General features: G+C 41.7%; 1 protein-coding gene and 1 pseudogene across 1 annotated transcript; one reads left to right on the plus strand and one right to left on the minus strand.

The window, feature by feature from the left end:
• The first annotated feature begins 89 nt into the window (after positions 1-89).
• On the plus strand, positions 90-4126 carry LOC109735908 (glutamate receptor 2.7-like; annotated as a pseudogene).
• LOC109735904 (protein tesmin/TSO1-like CXC 5) lies at positions 3685-10158 on the minus strand. The gene is made up of 8 exons (XM_020295104.4): positions 9588-10158; positions 8817-8900; positions 7965-8142; positions 6258-6566; positions 5942-6030; positions 5496-5599; positions 4603-4980; positions 3685-4126 (listed from the first exon to the last, which is right to left on the minus strand). Exons 1-8 carry the CDS (start codon positions 9719-9721, stop codon positions 3942-3944), a joined length of 1461 nt encoding a protein of 486 aa, XP_020150693.1. The 5' UTR covers positions 9722-10158; the 3' UTR covers positions 3685-3941.
• Positions 10159-20201: the final 10043 nt, after the last annotated feature.

Here is a 20201-nt window from a genome sequence, read left to right on the forward strand (position 1 = left end):
TCCACTGCACCGGGAGCTGAAAACCAGTGCTATAAGGCTAAGCATTGGCACCGCTCACTCTGCACAACGTTTTTTTAGCTCCGAGGATGATGGACACGGCAGCAAGAGCAAGGATCACCTTGCGGTGGTCTTTGTTCCTCTTCCTCGATCTGAGTTTTGCTCAGACTGCCGCAGAGGGCACACTCAAGACTCAACGTTGGCGCGATCCTGAATATGCGGTCTTTGGTGGGCAAGATGTCGTGTACCAGCATCTTGATGGCCATGGAGGATTTCTATGCGGTCCATGGAGACCACGCGACTAGGCTGGTTCTCCACATCAGGGATTCCAATGGTGGTGGCAATATCCAAGCTGCATCAGCAGGTGCGTTCATTGTGATTTTACATTGAATATAACTAGGAGGTATATGAAACAACTGTAAGATTTGGGTCTGTATGAAGAGGTGAAATCAAATCTATGCAAATATTGGCTCATAGTAATACAGTATAGTACTCCCTCCGTCCGGAATTACTTGTCCACAAATGGATAAAAGTGGATGTATCTAGAACTAAAATATGTCTAGATGCATCCATTTCTATGACAAGTATTTCTGGACGGAGGGAGTATAACGGAACACTTTGGGGGTTAGAGTAAAGAAAACAAATACTGGATGTAGGTTTCCTTGTTCTTTAGTGTTTCTCTTTTGCATTTATTATTGTGTACTGCCAATGCAAGTCTTAAACCATTCTGGGTTTTTAAATGCATATAAAAGGAGTCCCCAAAAATTACAAGTTGCAGATCTATACAAGGATTTTATGCCGCTCAATCCCTAAATTCACCGGTGCATTAAGAAATGATCATATAACCAAGGTCAATACATTAGCATTTCTACTTGCACTCGATATGTTGCTACTATAATCTAGTACAAAAAGGCTTTTATAATAAATGTTTCTCTTAACTGAGTTGATTGCACAGCTGTTGATCTTCTGGAGAATCACCATGTCCAAGCTATCATTGGTCCAGAAAAATCTGCGGAGGCTGCTTTTGTGTCTGATATTGGGAATAACAGTCAAGTCACCGTTATCTCCTTCACGGCAACGAACCCCACCCTTTCATCTGCCAATGTGCCATATTTTTTGCGCGCAACATTAAGCGATGCTGCCCAAGTGAATAGTATTGCTGCTCTCATCAAAGCATTTGGCTGGAGGGAAGTTGTGCCCATATACGAAGATACGGACTACGGTAGAGGCATCGTACCGTACCTGGTGGATGCACTCCAAGAGTTCGGAGCTTCTATGCCGTATCGCAGTGTGATAGCTCAGTCAGCAAGCAGTGACCAAGTTGAGCAAGAACTATACAAGCTAATGACAATGCAGACAAGGGTCTACATTGTGCATATGTTACCAACCACTGGTTCCATCCTCTTCAAAAAGGCCAAGGAGATCGGAATGATGACCGAAGCCTATGTGTGGATTTTGACGGATGGAATCGCAAATATCATCAACTCGCTAAGCCCTTCAGTTCTTGATGCAATGGATGGTGCATTGGGTGTGAGGTTCCATGTACCTAGATCAAAGGAACTTGATGATTTCACTGCAAGATGGAATAAGAGGTACAGACAAGACTACCCAGATGACTCACTATCGCAACTAAGCATTTACAGCCTCTGGGGTTACGATGCTTTTTGGGCCCTGGCACAAGCAGCAGCAAAGGTTAGAATGACCAGTCCCACATTTCAGAAGCAGCAATACAGAAAGAACTCAACCTGTGTTGGAACTTTGGGTGTTTCTACAGTTGGTCCAAAACTCTTAGATGCAATCTTACAATGCAAGTTCAGAGGCTTGAGTGGTGATTTTGACCTCAGAAACAGACAGCTCCAGTTTTCCACATTCCAGATAATTAATGTGGTTAGAAGAGAATCAAAAGAAATAGGTTACTGGACAGCAAAGCAAGGAATAGTCAGGAACCTGAATCAAGATGTATCAGCACACACATATTTAAACCCTATGCCTGATCTCAACCCAGTGGTTTGGCCAGGACAAACACATATAGTGCCTAAAGGATGGCAGATTCCTACTAATGGGAAGAAGCTCCGAGTAGGTGTACGGACAAGTGGATATCCTGAGTTTATGAAGGTGGACAGGGACCCTGTCACCAATGCGATAACGGCAACAGGATACGCGATAGATGTATTTGAAGAGGCGATAAAGAAACTCCCGTATGCATTCCCTTATGAATATGTATCATTTGATGCTCTCGGAGTAAATTATGGGAGCTATAATGATTTTGTCTACCAAGTTCCTCTTGGGGTGAGATTTTTTTTTTTGCACTGTCTTATTAAGTTCAAGAAATTGCATATGCTCGGTATATTTAAGGTGATGTAACTGAAGCCATTTGTCTGGAGTATGGTTTTCCACAATACCTCATAAATACAATCATTGATTAAAAGAAACTTGGCTTTGTACTCATACAACAGTAAACAACATGCTTGCAGGTGTATGACGCAGCAATTGGGGATATAACCATCAGGCACAACAGAACATCTTATGCTAACTTTGCACTACCATATTCTGAATCTGGGTAGCAATGATCGTGCCGGTCAAAGACGACACGAATAAGAACACATGGATTTTCTTGAAGCCATTAACTGGTGACTTGTGGTTTGTAAGCATCGCATATTATCATCTACACAGGAATTGTTATGTGGCTATTGGAGCGACGAATAAGAAATGCAGAATTGACCGGTTCATTCTTCCACCAGCTTAGGACAGCAACATATTTCTCCTTCTGATCAGATTCAGCGGGAACATGGAACAGAGCTCGTAACCGAACGGATTCAAGAAAGCGCAACAGATTCCAACATACTGTGCCGAATGATTCAGATGACTACACCTGCCAGCAAGAGATAGAATATCCACAGAACACACAAGCTCAGATTCTGAACCTCAGGGGACAAGCAACAGGTTTGTGGCACGCGCCAAGTCCGAAGCAGATATTCTCCACTCGAGATGTCTAACATCATGCTGCTATCACAACTATTCATGCAAAATTTGGTGCAAAAATACAACCGTACATGTCCTGTACAAAAAAGGGAAGAAAATTCGGTGCAGCATGAAATAAGTACTAGTATGCCATTCAAACCGTAACAACTTGGTTTTTCGTGCAGGACGAATATATGGTTATATTTTTGCACCAAATTTTGGAAGGATACTTCTTATATCATGATGTTCATGCATGGTTCTTTTAAAAAAATAAATCATGTTTCTTAAGCGGAGAAAACACATCTCGAGTATAGGATGTGCAGTGGAAATAGGCAATTTTTGTGCCAAGACAGCGTGATTCAGGCTCTCATGTTGCCAGTATACATGTTAGGCGAGTTGTGCGAGGCTTGGAGGCTACCGGGTCTATTTTGACGTGCTAACATTCACGCTAGACATGTCAATGCAACAGTAATCAAACAGAAGCTTATTGCAGGAAAAAAAAAGCATTCAGTATTCTAGTGTAGATAACTTAATTTGCGAAACAGCTTCATCATCTACTCACGCAAGCCTTTTGCGTGTTCGCGAAAAAATTAACTCCAATATCAGTAGCAGAGAAACAGGTATAAGAACAAAATTGTCCAAGGCATGTGGTAATCGCTGGCTCCACATATTAGCAGGCGCGGAGGAGCGAGCTCACCACCAACTCCAAACGTTACAAGTAAAAAATAAGAAGAAAAGAATATGAAAATCATTAGTATCGATCAAATTAATTACACAATCACAAGGGACACCTCTATCTTTGCCTACTTTTACACCTCGGGACTGACCGGTGCTACAATGGCGGGCCGGTTGCCGGAAACCGGCAACAGAGACTATAACTATCCACATATACACATGAATAGGGAGGCTTTGTTATTACAAATTTCGTGGGCGAACCTACTACTTTAACAGTCACACTGACTCTGGCCTTCTAATCAACAACTCTATGCGGAGGGGTCACTTGTTCTCGGATTCTCGGGGTCGCCGGGGGCTTTTGGCCTTTCCACAGCTTCTGATGGGAAGGAACTCACACCGGGGCCGGTGGTTGCTCCATGGTTTCTTCGAGCGTCCAGCTCCATAGCATGCTCGGACGATGTGTTGGCTTCTGTCAACCCGGCTGAGTTATTAGCTGCCCAAATTTCAAGTCACATGAGATTCAACAGAAGAAAACGTTAAGGTTTACAATAAAGCTTGTCAGCATAGAAAGCATCATCTACTAAATATCTGGGCTAACATCATGCTGAACAAGAATGGGATGTTAAATATTTCGTTCACAGTCGATATGAACTACTCGACTAGTATTATTCTTTGCGCCTACACTCGACAAGAGTTCACCACCTGGAGTCATGATATCTGCTCACTATCAACTGTTATCAAACTTGTGTGTAGTTCTGATTTCATCAGGAAAGTCATAACTGAGACTCATTATGTTGATTTTTCTTTGTGAAGGTCATTTACTTTAAAATGGCCAATTTGAAAACCAAGTGCAATAGCATAGGGTGAATTTACATGCAATATACCCAACTGTAACAAGTTGGATATCTCAGATAAGTGTCAAGTCATCAACATGGAAGGGTAGAAAGATCTTAGCAAAATTATTCTCACCATTTATCTTCCCGCGTGTGATAAGCAGCCGGAGGTAGTCTCGAAACCCTGTCAACACCGTCTTTTCTTGCAGAGTGCTTAGCTCTGGAGTGTCCTGATCATGAAATGCTGATGGAAATGAAGTTCTATAATCTGATCCAAACGCGGTGCCCTGCTCGTCACACAATAGCGCCTGTGTTCCTGGAGAGGCAGGTCTATAATCCTCTTGGGTGTTATTGCAAGGTGATTCGAGATCACCAGCAGTCCGCTGATCTATATGGGTTGCAACATCAGGTTGACTAACACCACCATTCTGAACTTCACGGTTTTTCATCTTATCATTGTTTAGGTCAGCATTTGTGTAAATTCCCCTCTCTACTTCCATCTCGACTTTATTATCTGCAAATGGGAATGACACTTTAGCTCAAAATAAATCTGGATCGACAGCACTGCTGCCTGCATTAGGTGCTTAAACGAAAATGTTATTATTTCTTTCAAATTTGCAACAAAATGATCGTTCAAACTAGATATATCTTCGATGAAGCAAAGTTATTCTTCTACATGCAGGCATTTATTTTATGAGAAACCAGAAAACAGGTAGCCAAACTGATGCAAATGATATCTCAGAAGTTCTGATAATAATATTTACACTCTTGTTTTATTAATTATAACAACTATGCAAGCATCTGAAATACTACATCTATGTCCAATTAACATGTTAGTTTAGGAGCCAGGTTTGGTTATAAAAAAAATCAAGATTTGTAACTTAACAAACGAAAAGATGTCCTGTTCCTGGACACAAAGGTAGTTTTATCTTTTCACCAAGAATAATTGAATAGTTCGCCTAATTCGAGTGCTCGCTAACGGAATTTATGAAAATAACCAAGTCAAATGAAAAGGATAAAAGAAGTTACCAGCTATTGTCAGGAATGTTTCTGTTGCCTTTCTGCATACAATCACCAAATGATTTGCAAGATCATTAACATCCGTAGGATGGATAGTGTTTGCTAGCGGAGACCTATAAAAGTGCATATTTATTAATAAGCAATGCACGAAAGAGGCATCAATGTACAACTGCATTGACATCTGTTCTTTCGTAACCAATAATTTTACAAGGCACTACCTACTTTCATAAGCTATAGAGCGGGCAGTAAAAGAATAACTTCAACTATTGACAAGTAAAACTATCTTGCTTTGTCTAATGAAAACAATATTTTAGTGAAAGACATATACATTGTTGATATTAATTTGGCTAGGAGTTTAGTTGGATCAGTTTTGTTCTAAGGTTTTATTCATTTATTTCTTTTTGCAAGGAGGTTATCCAGTATTCAAATTAACCAGTCCAGCATTTTTTACTTACCTATAGACCATTTTAGATCTACTCTGATAACCAATACAGCCTTCAAGTCCACTAGAAGAAGCAACTTGTGAAGCATCCAAGTGGTTAGCCTAGAACACATGAAACAATTACCAGCCATCAAAATTTATAGATGAAGTTAGATAAAAATCAGTAACAGTGATCAAGTGGATGTACACCCAACTGGATTTTTGACACAAGAGCAGGCAGAAATAAAAGGATACTACCAACGAAATAGATGTGTCACACGAGATCAGAATTTAATATGTCAGATTATTTGAAGTTGCAGAACCAGTCAACCAGCTAATCTTGAAATTACCTCTGGACCAAGGGGGTCTTCTGGGTGTCTTTTTCTGCGTACAGGTGAATATTTATACCCAGAGGATCCAATGGCACCATTCAGAGTGACGTTAGCTGCTTGCTGAATGTTATTTTTATCAGATGCATTATCCCCTTGAATTATAGCCTGTAGCTCCTCACTTCCTTCGAAGTTCTTGCAATCCATACATTTACAATTCTTGGAACAAAGGATATTTGCTTGAAAGCATTCACAGTACTTCTTGAGACACCCTGATTTTTTGCAGTGACAACCTTTATTATGTTTTGGAACTGAAGGTGCTCCAGCATCCTGATGGCAGCGAAGATTAGTTAAGTGCACGAAAAAGAATCACAAGAAAATATTTTATTTTATTTAAATGCAGTAAACTTAATTATTATTTATTAATAAGGCAACTAAATAAATAATGCAAAAGGAGAGGCAGGTCAGACTAAAATATGGAACATAAGATAGTCAATTTAACTAGATGGGCAGGACAAAAGGGATTCCGGTTCAGGCATCAACATATAATGCAAAAATTAATGTGAGCTATTAGCGTTGCCATCTGAAAGGAAGCAGTCATGAAAGCGGAGTCGATGAAGCGGAACTGATAATGTTGGCTTCGGTAATGAAAAAATTCGTAGAGTATAATGCTCCAATACCCAAAGTTTTAGCCGCAAGGTTCGTCCACGGAAAGTGACTCGTGGCCTAAGATTAAGCCAAAAGGCATAAATGAACATGTCCCTGTTACTGACTGTTGCAATGAAATCTGCTTACTGGTCCTACACACCTTCAGGCACGGGAATGATCATCAAACAGACCGTTGCGTGGTACTAGGAATAAACCGTCTGGCACAGATGTGCCAAACAAGGATGAAGTGGAGCCAGTTTTCAAAATGATAAAGGTGTATTGAGTTGAGTGATAAAACAGTGAGATAATTCTTGGATTTGAATTATAACCCAAGAATAGTATTCCTTCTTCTGGCCTCCAGTCTCTGTACTTTTCTCCTCACATAAATAAATTTTGTTCTGCAGCCTCTTTTTATCGGATTGGCAAAAACAAATCACGTGCAGCAACTAAAAACAACTGAATACATCTTCACATAAAACTTGAGAAATTAGTTTCTGCACTTGGTTAATAGTTGGCAGAGATTGGATGTTCTATATGTATAACCAAAACAATACACGCTAATTGGAAATATATGATCTTTAAGATACAGATAGTCCACTAGAGTTTCTGCATGAATACCACGTAATTCAGAAGTCTACTGTGACACATTTCATACAAACTAACTGTTAATACCGAATAGTCTTCAAATAGTCATGCAATGTGCTTTTTTGATCACTGTTTAGTACAAAGTCATCAAGTTTAGTTCATACAAATATGCTCATGTTCGGTTCAAAAAAAAATCTCATGTTAGCTCGTTCTTGAATAGGTTCTTTAAGTATGGTTTATGGACTGTCCTTGGCATCGATTCTAGGATTCCTTCGAACTTACAGCCTTACAGCATGCTTAATAGGCGTGTACACAAGCATATCTTGTAAGTTGTAACATATAATTATTACATCATGTAGGAACATCATAAAAACGAAGGTGGAAGTGCAGAACTGATGTTTCTTATGTGTCAAAATTCAATTATCCATTTTATATAACCTCACTTCTACTGTTGTATGATGCATTTAAACCATTCTACAAGGGGAAAGAATGTACCTTTCGAACACTAAGAGCACTTGGAACGTTTTCAATCTTAGGTTGAAAAGCCTTTGGATTCCGTAGCTTAGTACTGTTAATAGCCTCCTGCCTAGCATGTTCATTCTCAACTTTATTTCCACATTGTTTACAATTGCAGCCGTCGCAATAAAGTCCTGCTGCAAAACACTCACAGTACCTAAAAAATAAATATCATGTCAGTGTTGCACCTTCTATTCAAAAGATATTAAATTTGATAATAAATGAGTTCATTTATAAATTGGATGGGATTAGTCAACTAAACATATAGAAGAAGAAACCTTAAACTTTACATGAATGTGTTAAAATAATAAAACTGCCGAAGTGGTAATTTGGTATAAACTTGAGAATACAACATTATCATTGACCCCCCAAAATGAAACAAGAGCATGAAAGCTGAACCTACGAATTTATTTTCAAAACAAACTGATCTTGCGAGTTAAGCTCAATGTATTTTATGCTTCATATTTTTGCCAATGACTACAAACATCACTTTGGACCAAAAGGAAACACAAAGTTTCTACACACATCACAACGTGATATGCTACCTGCAAATTCTCCATTAATGAGGACAAGGCAAATGGAGGAAACTATGTTACTGTAATTGATCATCTTATTCCTATCTAGTTGATATCTTAAAAGGTACAGGAGGTTTCCTTTTTTTTTTTCAAATGACACCACACAGTTCAGTTAATCACTAACACAATGCTAACTTTCCTTGCATGACAACAGAATGTTATAGTATGCATTTGCAAAGGTTCACTTAAACTGAATATTTCTATTACTTGATGTGCATTCTAAAAACAAATACTCATGTTGTGCTAGAGAACTCACAGCTTTAGACAGTGTGAGTTTTTGCAATTGCACTGCTTCTTTCTCTTTGGTGGAGTAACACTCTTAATTTCGACCAGTGGCTTTCTGAAAAATACAAGTAAAAAACAGATCATTAGTAAGAAACTTTTTATAGATGCAGTATTTTGCTTGCATTTGTTATATCTGACCAAAGAAGCAATAAGTGACTCATGAGTTACAAGCAACAAAGTGGTTCCACAAGTAACCAATAACATCATGGAATTTTATTTCCCTTAAGAATGGAGAACGGAGATGGCTCTACTATAACAGTGAGATTTTCAGCAGACTCTTTCCATCAGCGCTTCTGGTACAAGACCCACTAAGGCAAAAAAAGAAGAAGAAAAGAAGCAAAGCATGGCATCATGGTGAATGATATATAGCCAACGTTCTTCTCAATGCATACCACTTCAAGTAGCATTTTTGTACTTAAATTGAAACCCTAAAAGTCAGATAGCAAATTCAGTAACCACAGCCTTGTCACTAGCTACTGTGTCCAATATACTACAGGCCAGTGCAGACTAGCATCACGTCCACAAGCATATCAAATCCGCAACTACCAAAATTTCTCTAACCTCAAAAAAAAATAAAAAATAAAATCCTTCCTGGCTCCATAAGACGGCAATTTTCGCTTGAAAATCACACTGGCAAAATAAAATTCAAAACGCCTGAATCGAGCCAAGTTCTTCATGCCACCACGTGAGCAAAGAACAGAGGCAGATTTCAAATTGTGAAAGCAAAACAGTAATTGCTTACATAGGCGTGAAGGAGAGTGGCCACGACCTGGCCGAGTGCATCATAGGGGCCACTGGCCTCGGCTGCGGCGGCTGCGGCGGCGCAGCTGCAGGGGGCGCCGGAGGCTGGGCGTTGTGCTGCTGCTCCGGCTCCATCGCGAATCAAAGAAATTCCCACCCGTTTAGGTCAGGGAAACGGATTCCCCGGGCGGGCTCTCCGATTGAGGCGCCCAAACAGCCCCAGGGGACCTCGGAACCGAGGCCTCGCGCGCTGGCCCGCGGAATTGGCAGGGTTTGGATCAAGAAGCCAAGAACCCGAGTTCTTGGGCGACTCCGGACTCAACAGCAGAGGAGGAAGCCGGAGAAATGAAGGGCGCCAAGAGGAGGGATCAAATCCAGGGAGCTGAATCCGGGAGGGGCGCGAGGAGGATTTGGAGGAGAGGAATTCGTGCCGCGGGCGGATTCGGGAGGGGCAGGAGGAGGGTGGTGTGGGAGGGGGCAAGGGAGGAAGAGCTGATGGGCAACGCACGCAGGAGGAGGTCTGTTTGGTCTCTCCCGAGTTTTTGAATCTCATGTGTTATATTCCGACTTACTTTCCTTTTTCTTTCTTGCCGATGCTGCTTATTTATTGTTTTTACTATACCAGCAGGTTTTATTTCCGCCTTTATTTTGTTTATTTATTATCTACAGGTATGAATTGTCAGCTGTAATTTTTTTTTCTTTTTTTTCAACTTACTTATACATTTGAGCGGTACAAGTTCTTCTTTATTCAAGAGATAAGGGATGTACGCTTAGTTTTGATATTGCTCTAAAATTTTCCGCTGAAACTTTCAAATTTCATTGTAGTATATGGATCTTGGCCATTGATTTCCCATCCATGTATAATCGGATAGATACTACTCAAAATAAATATTATTAGATCCTTGGTAAGAATAGAGAAAACTGCTTTTCATCAATAACGTCGAATAGAGCTCAACTTCACTATATTTCCCAGAAACGAACAACAAATTTCATGCTCCATTTTTTCCATTATGCATCATTGCCGCACCTACCTAATTCGGTAGGTTAGGGTGAAAAACTAATAACGCCCCGAAGTATTCTACTCCCTCCGTAAACTAATATAAGAGCATTTAAAATACTAAAGTAGTGATTTAAACGCTCTTATATAGTTTACAGAGGGAGTATCATCTAGGAGCATCTTTTCAATAAGGTTGCTACATAAGAAAAAAAACAAATTATCCTAAAGAAATATAAGAAACAAGTTTTTTTCCCTGACAACAAGATAAGAAACAAGTAAATATGCTCATAGGCCCGTTTGCGCTTGCTGAAGTGTGTTGTGCTAGAACCTTTTTTATAGAAAACTGGCCACGAAGCATGCAAAAATTGGTTAGCCTAACAACAAAAATAACAAAATATAGGTTATCATAATCCAACATACTGCTAACCCTAAAAAAATCCAACATATTGCTAAACGGAGCTCTGGGGCAGTGCTTACTACTATTAGTTTTTTCCTTCATTCCTTCCTTTTATGTCCTATACTTTGTTGTTTCTGTTCAGGTAATTCCATGATTTTTCTGGCATTCCTAAATATTTTGTACAATCCCTCTAAAACCCGCAATACACTCCATCGATAAGTAATAATAGTAGGCTCGAGCAAAATATAGTAAATTTAGTCCAAAGATACGGTAGACTCAGTCCAAAAATATAATCTTAATTAGGTTATATCACATAATCTCGAGCTCGATTCGTTCCACATCGAAAAAGTGCCATTGTCGTAACCGCTAAGATACTAAAACATTAATTCTTTCATAGGAGACTTTTAAGACTCTTTCGTTCATCTGCCTTGACAGACATTCATATATCGACGCTAGGTCGGGTCAACATGCATAGATAGTAAAGCCCAAAGTATAAAGTATAAAAAGTAGTAAACATATAACCATGGTGAACTAACCTGTGGTTGGATGGTTAGGAGGACAGTGGTATTCCCAACCCACCAGGGTTGAAGTCCTAAGCTCAATACCGCTGCTCGCATTTTCTTGAATTTATTTCAGGACTTTCAGCGGCGTGAGCTCAATGGGAGGAAACGTTCTCGTCGGCTATGAAAGTTTGTGGCAACTTCGTCAATCTCAAGATGATGTGTCGGTTCAGTCTCTCGCAGGTGCTCATAGGTGTAGGGTGTGCGTGCGTGCATGCGTTCATAGGGGTGGGTGTATGTGCGTGTGTATGAGCTTCTCGGTGTGTATTGTGTTAAAAAAAATATAGGCATGAATCTTGCGGCATGTGGGATCTTCCACTCAAAAACACCAATGTTCAAGATATCGGTAATTGGTACCATATCGGTTGGGTGCTGAGTAGGGACTAATCGGTGAATCAGTCATTTAGTTGAATTTATTAGTAACTATAGGGACCAAGAGTATATCGACCAGAGGGGGGATGGGAGATTCAAAAATTCTTTCAAACGTTTTGAATCTGACCCAGACACAACAACGGAATAAGCTAGAAAGATATGAAACTTAAGCTAGTATAGGAACAAAATCTTCAAGATACGACGCAATGATTGCACGAGCATAGTAGATGACAGGCTTAACTATCACGATGGTAATGAAACTCACTAGCAATTGCAAAAGCATGAATGAAAACTAAATGCTGACAGCAAGGTAAATGTAGTTTGATGAGATTGCACTAGGGTATTGCACAAAAGGTAAGAGAGAGATATAGCAGTTTTCAAACGAAGGGTAACAGATCAGATTGTAGGAAAATACATAATCGTTGCCGAACACGAATGGTAACTCCTGAATGAAATACAGGGTGAGTAGAAAGGATCAGTAGTGCTCGATGGCGACAAGTGTATTTGGTAGACCAATTCATCCTTCTGCCAAAGGACTACGTCTAGTTGGAGGGACTTGTGATTGAACAAAGGAGCAAACCTCTCTTTGTCCTATTCTCCTTCAACTAGGAGCTCATCAGATTCCAGTTGATTTCACTCGTGGTAGATGCTTACCGGCAATCTCCAAACCTTCGACAAACTTCCTTCGTGAACCACAATTACTCTTGGTTGCTTAAGATCTTGCTCGGTGAAGACAACAACTCTTCAACACTTGAGCTGACACCTAGAGTGTGCAACTCTCAAGAGTAATAGGTACAAGAACTCTAACTCAGAACTACTATGATGCTCAATCACTATCTAAGTTTGGTTCCTAGTTTTCTCTCGGTGGATTTTAAACTCAAATCACTCGGAGAGGGGATGCTCAATAAATCTACTCAAAAATCTTAAGTGGAGCAGCCAACAGACAACGTTAGAGCGGGGTGGCTATTTATAGCCGCAACCTCCCCTGATGGGAAATGACTGAAATGGACATGTGCGTCAACCAATGGCCAAACGACACGAGTCCAACGGTAAAAAAATGAGCACAACGGGAACATTCCTTGCGGAGCAAGCATCATAACTCCTCAGTCCGGAAGATATCTTCTGCGGCATCGAGGAACTACGTCTACTGCTGACAGGTAATCATTCAGAGCATAAAGAGATTTCTCTCATACTTGCATAGGTTTGGGCTAAGCATCACAATGGATCTAACCTTCAAGAACCTATACCCCTCTTAATAGTAGGGGGTCCTAAGACTCAAGAAAGAGAAGAAGAAGAACGAACTGAATTCTATGTCGTCACTTTGCCTTCAATCTTCTCACTCAATTTTCTTTGGACAACCTTCGAACCAATTGCTTCACAATAGCAATAGATTTTAAGGGGTCATCTTCATGTCAATCTTCTCACCAAAGCAGCCTCGAGAGATATGACACGTCTTCTTTGTATCTCGAATATCCTTCGGCGAAGTTCCTTGAACTTGACACCAAAGGTGGCATTCTTCTTCGGTTCTGCATGGACTATTTCTCTCTGTGTGCACTAGCAAACAAATCAGCCCACGCCTGTTTCTGTCAACAATCTCCAAAACACAAGAGGGCAAGAATTGCACCAACAATCTCCCCATTTTGGACGATTGTTGACAAAAGAGGATACATCAAAAGATAGATGTGGTGAAACGAAGTGGGGTGTGAACTAAGCAAGAGATATGAGAAAAAATACGAAGATAAACACGCTCCCCCTTTATGCAAGCATTCTAATGAAGATGATTCACTTGAGGCTATGCTTGAGAGATAGTTTGGAAGAAAGCGATGTGAATCTTCGTGCGAGATGCATTGTTGTTTTGTAGCATTTGTATCATTGATCAATGCTCTTGTTCCTGTCTCAGATGTTTCCTGCGACACACAATCTTTGAAAAATATTTGCTAAAGATTATGAATATTTCCATTCATCGCCGTTTTTTTCTTTTTCGGTTAACCGTTCGTTTTTTTAGAAAACCTAGATTCGTTTTTTTAGATCGTTTCGGTTTTCTGCGGTTTAGTTAAATAGCGGACGTTCGTTTTAACGAACGCCGTTCACCCGTTAGTCACAGACAGCGAACGTTCGTTCGTTAGCCTGTTCGTCGGTTTTTCTTTTTCCAGGGTTTTCCGCGATTATTTTCGATCGCGATTTCTGCCTTGATTTTCGTTTTAGTTTATCTTTTCGCTCCTTTATCGGAATCAGGCGATTCAAGCGCCTAGATCTTCATCTCGAAACCCACTTTCTGTTTAACCAACTTGAACAATATTTTGATACTGTAAAATTTGACTTTAGTCCAGAATAGTAATCGGATCTTGTTTCTTTCGCAGTTTGAGTTTCGTTGCTCCGTTTAATTTGATTCTTTTTGCAAACCGGAGTTCTACAGTTGAACTTTCTGGTTAGATCTTCTTATTTGAGATTTACCCGTGCATCTCTGCTTGATTGCTTATGTATGCTATTGTTTGTTTGCGATAGAATTTCCGGAGTGTGAAGCGTGCTACTACGAGTCTTTAGGATTTGCGGATCGTCAGCAAGGCAAGTAACACATTGATCATACTCTTTTCATACCCAGTTTCTATGCATTAGTTTCAACCCTCAAACATTGCATGATTAGGATGTGATTAACTTGTGGGTATCGGGAAGTAGATGATGAGGTAGAACCTATTACCTATTTTATTATCAAACACTTGGGAGTTACTTCTACGTTATGCTTATATTGCCATGCTATGCTCGTAGACGTGGTTGTGTTTGAGTGAATCCATGACAGATGTGAGATTATTAATTAATGGTTCAATTTAAGGTGGCAACTTTAATACACATGGGTGGATTGTTGGTTTTGGGCACCTGGGGTTATACCAGTGTTGTCCTAGGAGATCCCGGGGTTATACCGTGTGATCCTCCTACGGTCCGCCACCCAGGCTCAAAGGGATCATAAGATTATTCATGCTAGAAACTTCCATGTGCAGCCACAAGCCATTATGGGCTCTGGCATAGTTGAGTATGTTGCGTGACCTCTTCTAGTGGTAGGCTAGCAGATGTAGGGGATGTAGGTTGGTACTGTCTACCCGGGGTTAGAGTTAATGCCTCTGAAAGACTATCTCTCGGTCATCCGTTTCTCAAACACCGTGTAGTGCGAGAAATCAAACGGAGGAGATCGAGTCTTGTGGGGAAAAGTGCGCAAACCTCTGCAGAGTGTATACACTAATCATGGTTAGCCGTGTCCCCGGTTATGGACATCTTGAGTATCTGGTTCTTGGATTATCATATGGATCTCATCACTCTAAATTAATTTGGTTGGGTTGTTAATTACTTTTAATTGGGATTGAGATGGGGGTACCATTCTCAATGTTCCAACTACCATGATAGTTAAATAAAATCTATTCCTTTGTTGTAGGGAAAAATTGGCTTTTCGCAAAACATATTAACCATAGAGCCTCCACCAGCCATATATGCAGGTAGTGATAGCATTCATTCTGTTCATCACTCTACTGTGTTACTATGCCAGCATATTCCATGTGCTGACCCGTTTTCGGGCTGCAACATATCATGTTGCAGACTTTTTAGACGAGGAGTAAGGTTCGCTAGGCCGTTGTCGTGCACTCAGCTATGCCGTTGGAGTTGATGGACTCACTTTATCTTCCAAGCTTTCCGTTGTTATCTTATTTAGATGGCCTTAATCCCTATTTATTGTATTAAGTTCTCATTTGGAGACATTCGATGTAATAAGTGTGTGATAGCTACTCTGTTATAAATCCTTCGAGTACTGTGTGTGTCAGCATTACTGATCCAGGGATGACACTTATGCACAGAGACTTGACCGTCTGAGGTCGGGTCGCTACAAGATGGTATTAGAGCACACGCTGAATGTTGGACACGACCACTAAGAAAAGCCATAGGTCACTCTTCTCTACTCATTTCTGACTTCTCTCCATTTTCTACTCTTTAGGATGGTAGACTCGAGGAACAAGTTTGCACAACCGGATGAAGACACACCCTTTGGACGACACTTGAAGGAAGTCACTAGGTACCTGAACATCGGAATACCGAGCTTCACCGAGACCTACACCGCTACTTTACCAGAAGAGGAGTGCTGGATGATTCAAGTTCAAGTTCCGGGAAGGACATTCACGCCAGTCACTGAGCCAATAGAGTTTTCCTTTGATGCACCCACCTGGAGCCTAGGCAAAAGCATGGCAGCCCACATTACTATGGGACGTATTGGAGAAGTCTACAAGCAGGAGCTGAAGGACACTATTTACCAGATATGTGGGCGCCGAGATGAGCAATGGGAGATGATCAACACTAGGAAGGACAGGTCCATTGCCGCTTTCATCCAGGAGTTAAACCAGCACATTCGACGGCAGGAGAACCAGATGTGCTCAAGCATGTTAGATTTGAAGAAGGCTATGACCAGGAACATGGAGCTAGAGGAGGAACTCAAGTCTACACGCGACATATACGAGGAGGAAATCGCCATACTATTGGAGAAGAATGACGATCTAACAAGGAAGATAGGAGTATTCTTGGGAGACCCCGCGCCAGGAGGAGAAGACGACGAACCCAAGGAAATACGTTCTAAAGACTACATCATCATCAACGACACCGACTCCGACCCCGACAGTAGCGATGATGACTATGAAGACGAAGCTGGAGCGGATATCATGGAGTCTTCCACCGATCAAAATTTCTAGTAGACCACCATATGATCAGGTAGTATCCCCCCATGTATATAGTATAGTCTGAGCACTGTAACGATAGTTAGATCGATTGTATGCCCTTGCTTGATTGATTGAGTGATATGATATGATTGTGTTTGTCTCATGTGCATATGGGTAGTGCTTTCTCACTAGACCTCATTCTATTCTAATCTCTTCCCCCTAAACCCATCAGATGCCTCCGAGACGTGATACCGGATTTGTCTTCCCACCGGAGCTCACTCAGTTGATCCAGCAGCAGAATGCCTTGATGCAGTTGTTAGTTCAGAACCAAGGCAACAACAACAACAACAACAACCCACCGCCACCACCTCCAGTTGACAACCTAGCCCGTTTTCTGAGGTTGCAGCCACCGGTGTTTTCCAGTAGCACCGAGCCAATAGTTGCGGATGACTGGCTACGCAGGATTGGAAGGGAGTTGACCACCGCAGGTTGCACAGATGCTGAGAAGGTGCGTTTTGCCGCACATCAATTGGATGGACCAGCAACCTCATGGTGGGAGAATTACACAACCACTTTCCCTATAGCCAATGTCACTTGGGATCAGTTTTAGCAAGCATTCCGCACAGCCCATGTCTCAACTGGAGCTATGAGCATGAAGAAGCGTGAGTTTCGCAACTTACGCCAGGGAAATCGTACTGTGGCTCAGTACGTAGATGAGTTTAGTAAGCTATCTCGTTATGCCCCAGATGATGTGGCCACAGATGCCGCGAAACAGGAGAAGTTTATGGAAGGGCTGAATGATGAGATGAGTATGCAGTTGATGGTGGCAACATTCAACAACTACCAGGAGTTGGTAGATAAGGCTCTTATGATTGAAGGGAAGCAGCAGCAAATTGAGAGCCACAAGAGGAAGTATGGGCAAGGGAAGTACAATTCAGGAGCATCGCAGAAGCCTCGTTTTACCCCGAACTCGGGAGGATTTACCCATAACCATGGGGGCCATACCCATAATGGAGGAAGTTCTCATAACCACAATGGCCCAAAGAATGGGAATGGGAATGGAGCAAGCAGCAATCAGAGCCGCTCTAACCCAGCCACACCCGCCAAGAAGGACCAGAGTCACGTTACCTGTTTCAAGCGCGGGAAGACCGGGCACTATGCCAATGATTATCTGGAATTGAAGAACGGAAATGGCAATGGAAGCGTTGGGAAGAAGCCCAACCCTTTCAACAGAGGACAAGTGAACCACGTGAACGTGGAGGAGGTCGAAGAGCAGCCTGATGCAGTTATCGGTAAGTTTTTGGTTAAGTCATTTACCGCCCTTTTTTTATTTGATACTGGTGCATCGCATTCATACATTTCAAGGAGATTTGTGGACAAGTTTAAGTTACCCACCTTAGCCCTTAGGACACCCTTGCTAGTGAGCTCACCCGGTGCAGAGTATATGGCCAGCCGATGGTGCGACCGGTTACCCTTAACCATTGGCAACCATGTTTTCCCCTCGGACCTGATTATTTTGGAGTCACAAGGATTGGATGTAATACTAGGCATGGATTGGCTATCGATGTATGGAGCAAACATCGATTGCGCCAGTAAGTCGATTCTACTCACTACCCCGGAGGGAAAAAGGATTAAGTATGTATCTAGGCATGCGCCTAGGAGGACTGAAGTAAATTCTCTCACGGGAGTTGTTCAGGAGGAAGTGCCTATAGTAAAGGATTACCCAGATGTATTCCCAGAGGAGTTACCAGATATGCCGCCAGATCGAGACATGGAGTTTTTAATAGAGCTGTTGCCAGGCACCGGACCGATATCGAAGAGACCATACCGGATGCCCGCGAATGATCTGGAAGAGATCAAGAAGCAGATTAAGGAGTTATTGGAGAAAGGTTATATTCGACGAAGTTCATCACCATGGGGAGCCCCAGTGCTCTTGGTCGAGAAGAAAGATGGATCATTAAGGATGGTTGTTGACTATCGTACGTTAAATGAAGTGACGATCAAGAACAAGTACCCACTGCCAATGATCAATGATTTGTTTGACCAGCTGCAAGGAGCTAAAGTGTTTTCGAAGATTGATTGGCGATCAGGATACCATCAGCTGAAGATTCGAGAAAAGGATATACCCAAGACAGCTTTTACCACGAGGCATGGGTTATATGAGTATACGGTTATGTCATTCGGATTGACTAATGCCCCTGCCATTTCATGAGTATGATGAAAAAGGTGTTCATGGAGTTCTTGGATAAGTTGGTTGTGGTGTTCATTGATGATATCTTGGTATACTCAAAGAATGAAGAGGAACACAAGGAGCATTTGTTTTTAGTTCTCGAGAAGCTCAGGGAACATCAGTTGTATGCCAAGTTCAGCAAATGTGAGTTTTGGTTGAAGGAAGTTGGATTTCTTGGACATGTTATATCAGGAGAGGGTATAGCACTGGATCCTACCAAGGTTCAGTCTGTCACAGAGTGGTTGGCACCCACTTCAGTTGGAGAGATCCGCAGTTTTCTGGGACTCGCCGGATACTGCCGGAGATTTATTGAGAATTTTTCCAAGATTGCAAAGCCTATGACGACATTGTTGAAAAAGGACACCAAGTTCCATTGGACTGAAGAATGCGAAGCAAGTTTCCAGGAGTTGAAGAAACGTTTGACGATAGCCCCAGTGCTAATCCCGCCGGATATACGCAAGGATTTCCAAGTGTATTGCGACGCCTCACGCTCAGGACTTGGAGGAGTACTTATGCAAGATGGAAGAGTTGTTTCATATGCCTCACGACAACTTCGACCGCATGAGTTGAATTATGCCACGCATGATTTGGAATTAGCAGCCATAGTGCATGCTCTCAAGACCTGGAGACATTTTCTTATTGGAAACCGTTGTGATGTGTTCACGGATCATAAGAGTTTGAAGTACATTTTCACACAGAAGGAGCTGAACCTCAGGCAGAGGAGATGGTTGGAGCTTATAAAGGATTATGATATGAAGCTGCACTATCATCTAGGAAAGGCCAATGTCGTAGCTGGCGCTTTGAGCCGGAAGGGTTATGTCAATACCCTCATAGACGGAGGAATGCCCAAGGAGTTAGCGGAGGATCTAAGGGAGCTACGTTTGGAGATAGTTCCTAAAGGTTTTGTTGTAGCATTAGAGGTTTAGTCAACATCATTGGGAAAGATTCGTGAAGCTCAGAAGGAAGACAAGGAGATTGCTGAGATAAAGGAGAGAATGGGCGAAGGAAAAGCCAAAGGTTTTTGTGAGGATGAGCACGACACCTTATGGTTTGAGGATCGCGTTTATGTGCCCAATAATGCAGAGATCAGGAAGTTGATACTTCAGGAAGCTCATGACTCGCCATACTCGATATACCCCGGAAACACCAAGATGTATTTGGATCTGAAGGAGCGTTTCTGGTGGACTGGTATGAAGAAGGATATTGCCGAGCATGTAGCCGTATGTGATGTATGTCAGAGAGTGAAGGCAGAACATCAGAAGCCAGCAGGATTACTGCAGCCTATGCCGATACCCGAATGGAAGTGGGATAAGCTTGGCATGGATTTTATAACCGGATTATCCAGGACCCGATCGGGATATGATTCTATCT

This window comes from Aegilops tauschii, chromosome 7, assembly GCF_002575655.3.
Source record: "Aegilops tauschii subsp. strangulata cultivar AL8/78 chromosome 7, Aet v6.0, whole genome shotgun sequence".
Lineage (NCBI taxonomy): Eukaryota > Viridiplantae > Streptophyta > Magnoliopsida > Poales > Poaceae > Aegilops > Aegilops tauschii.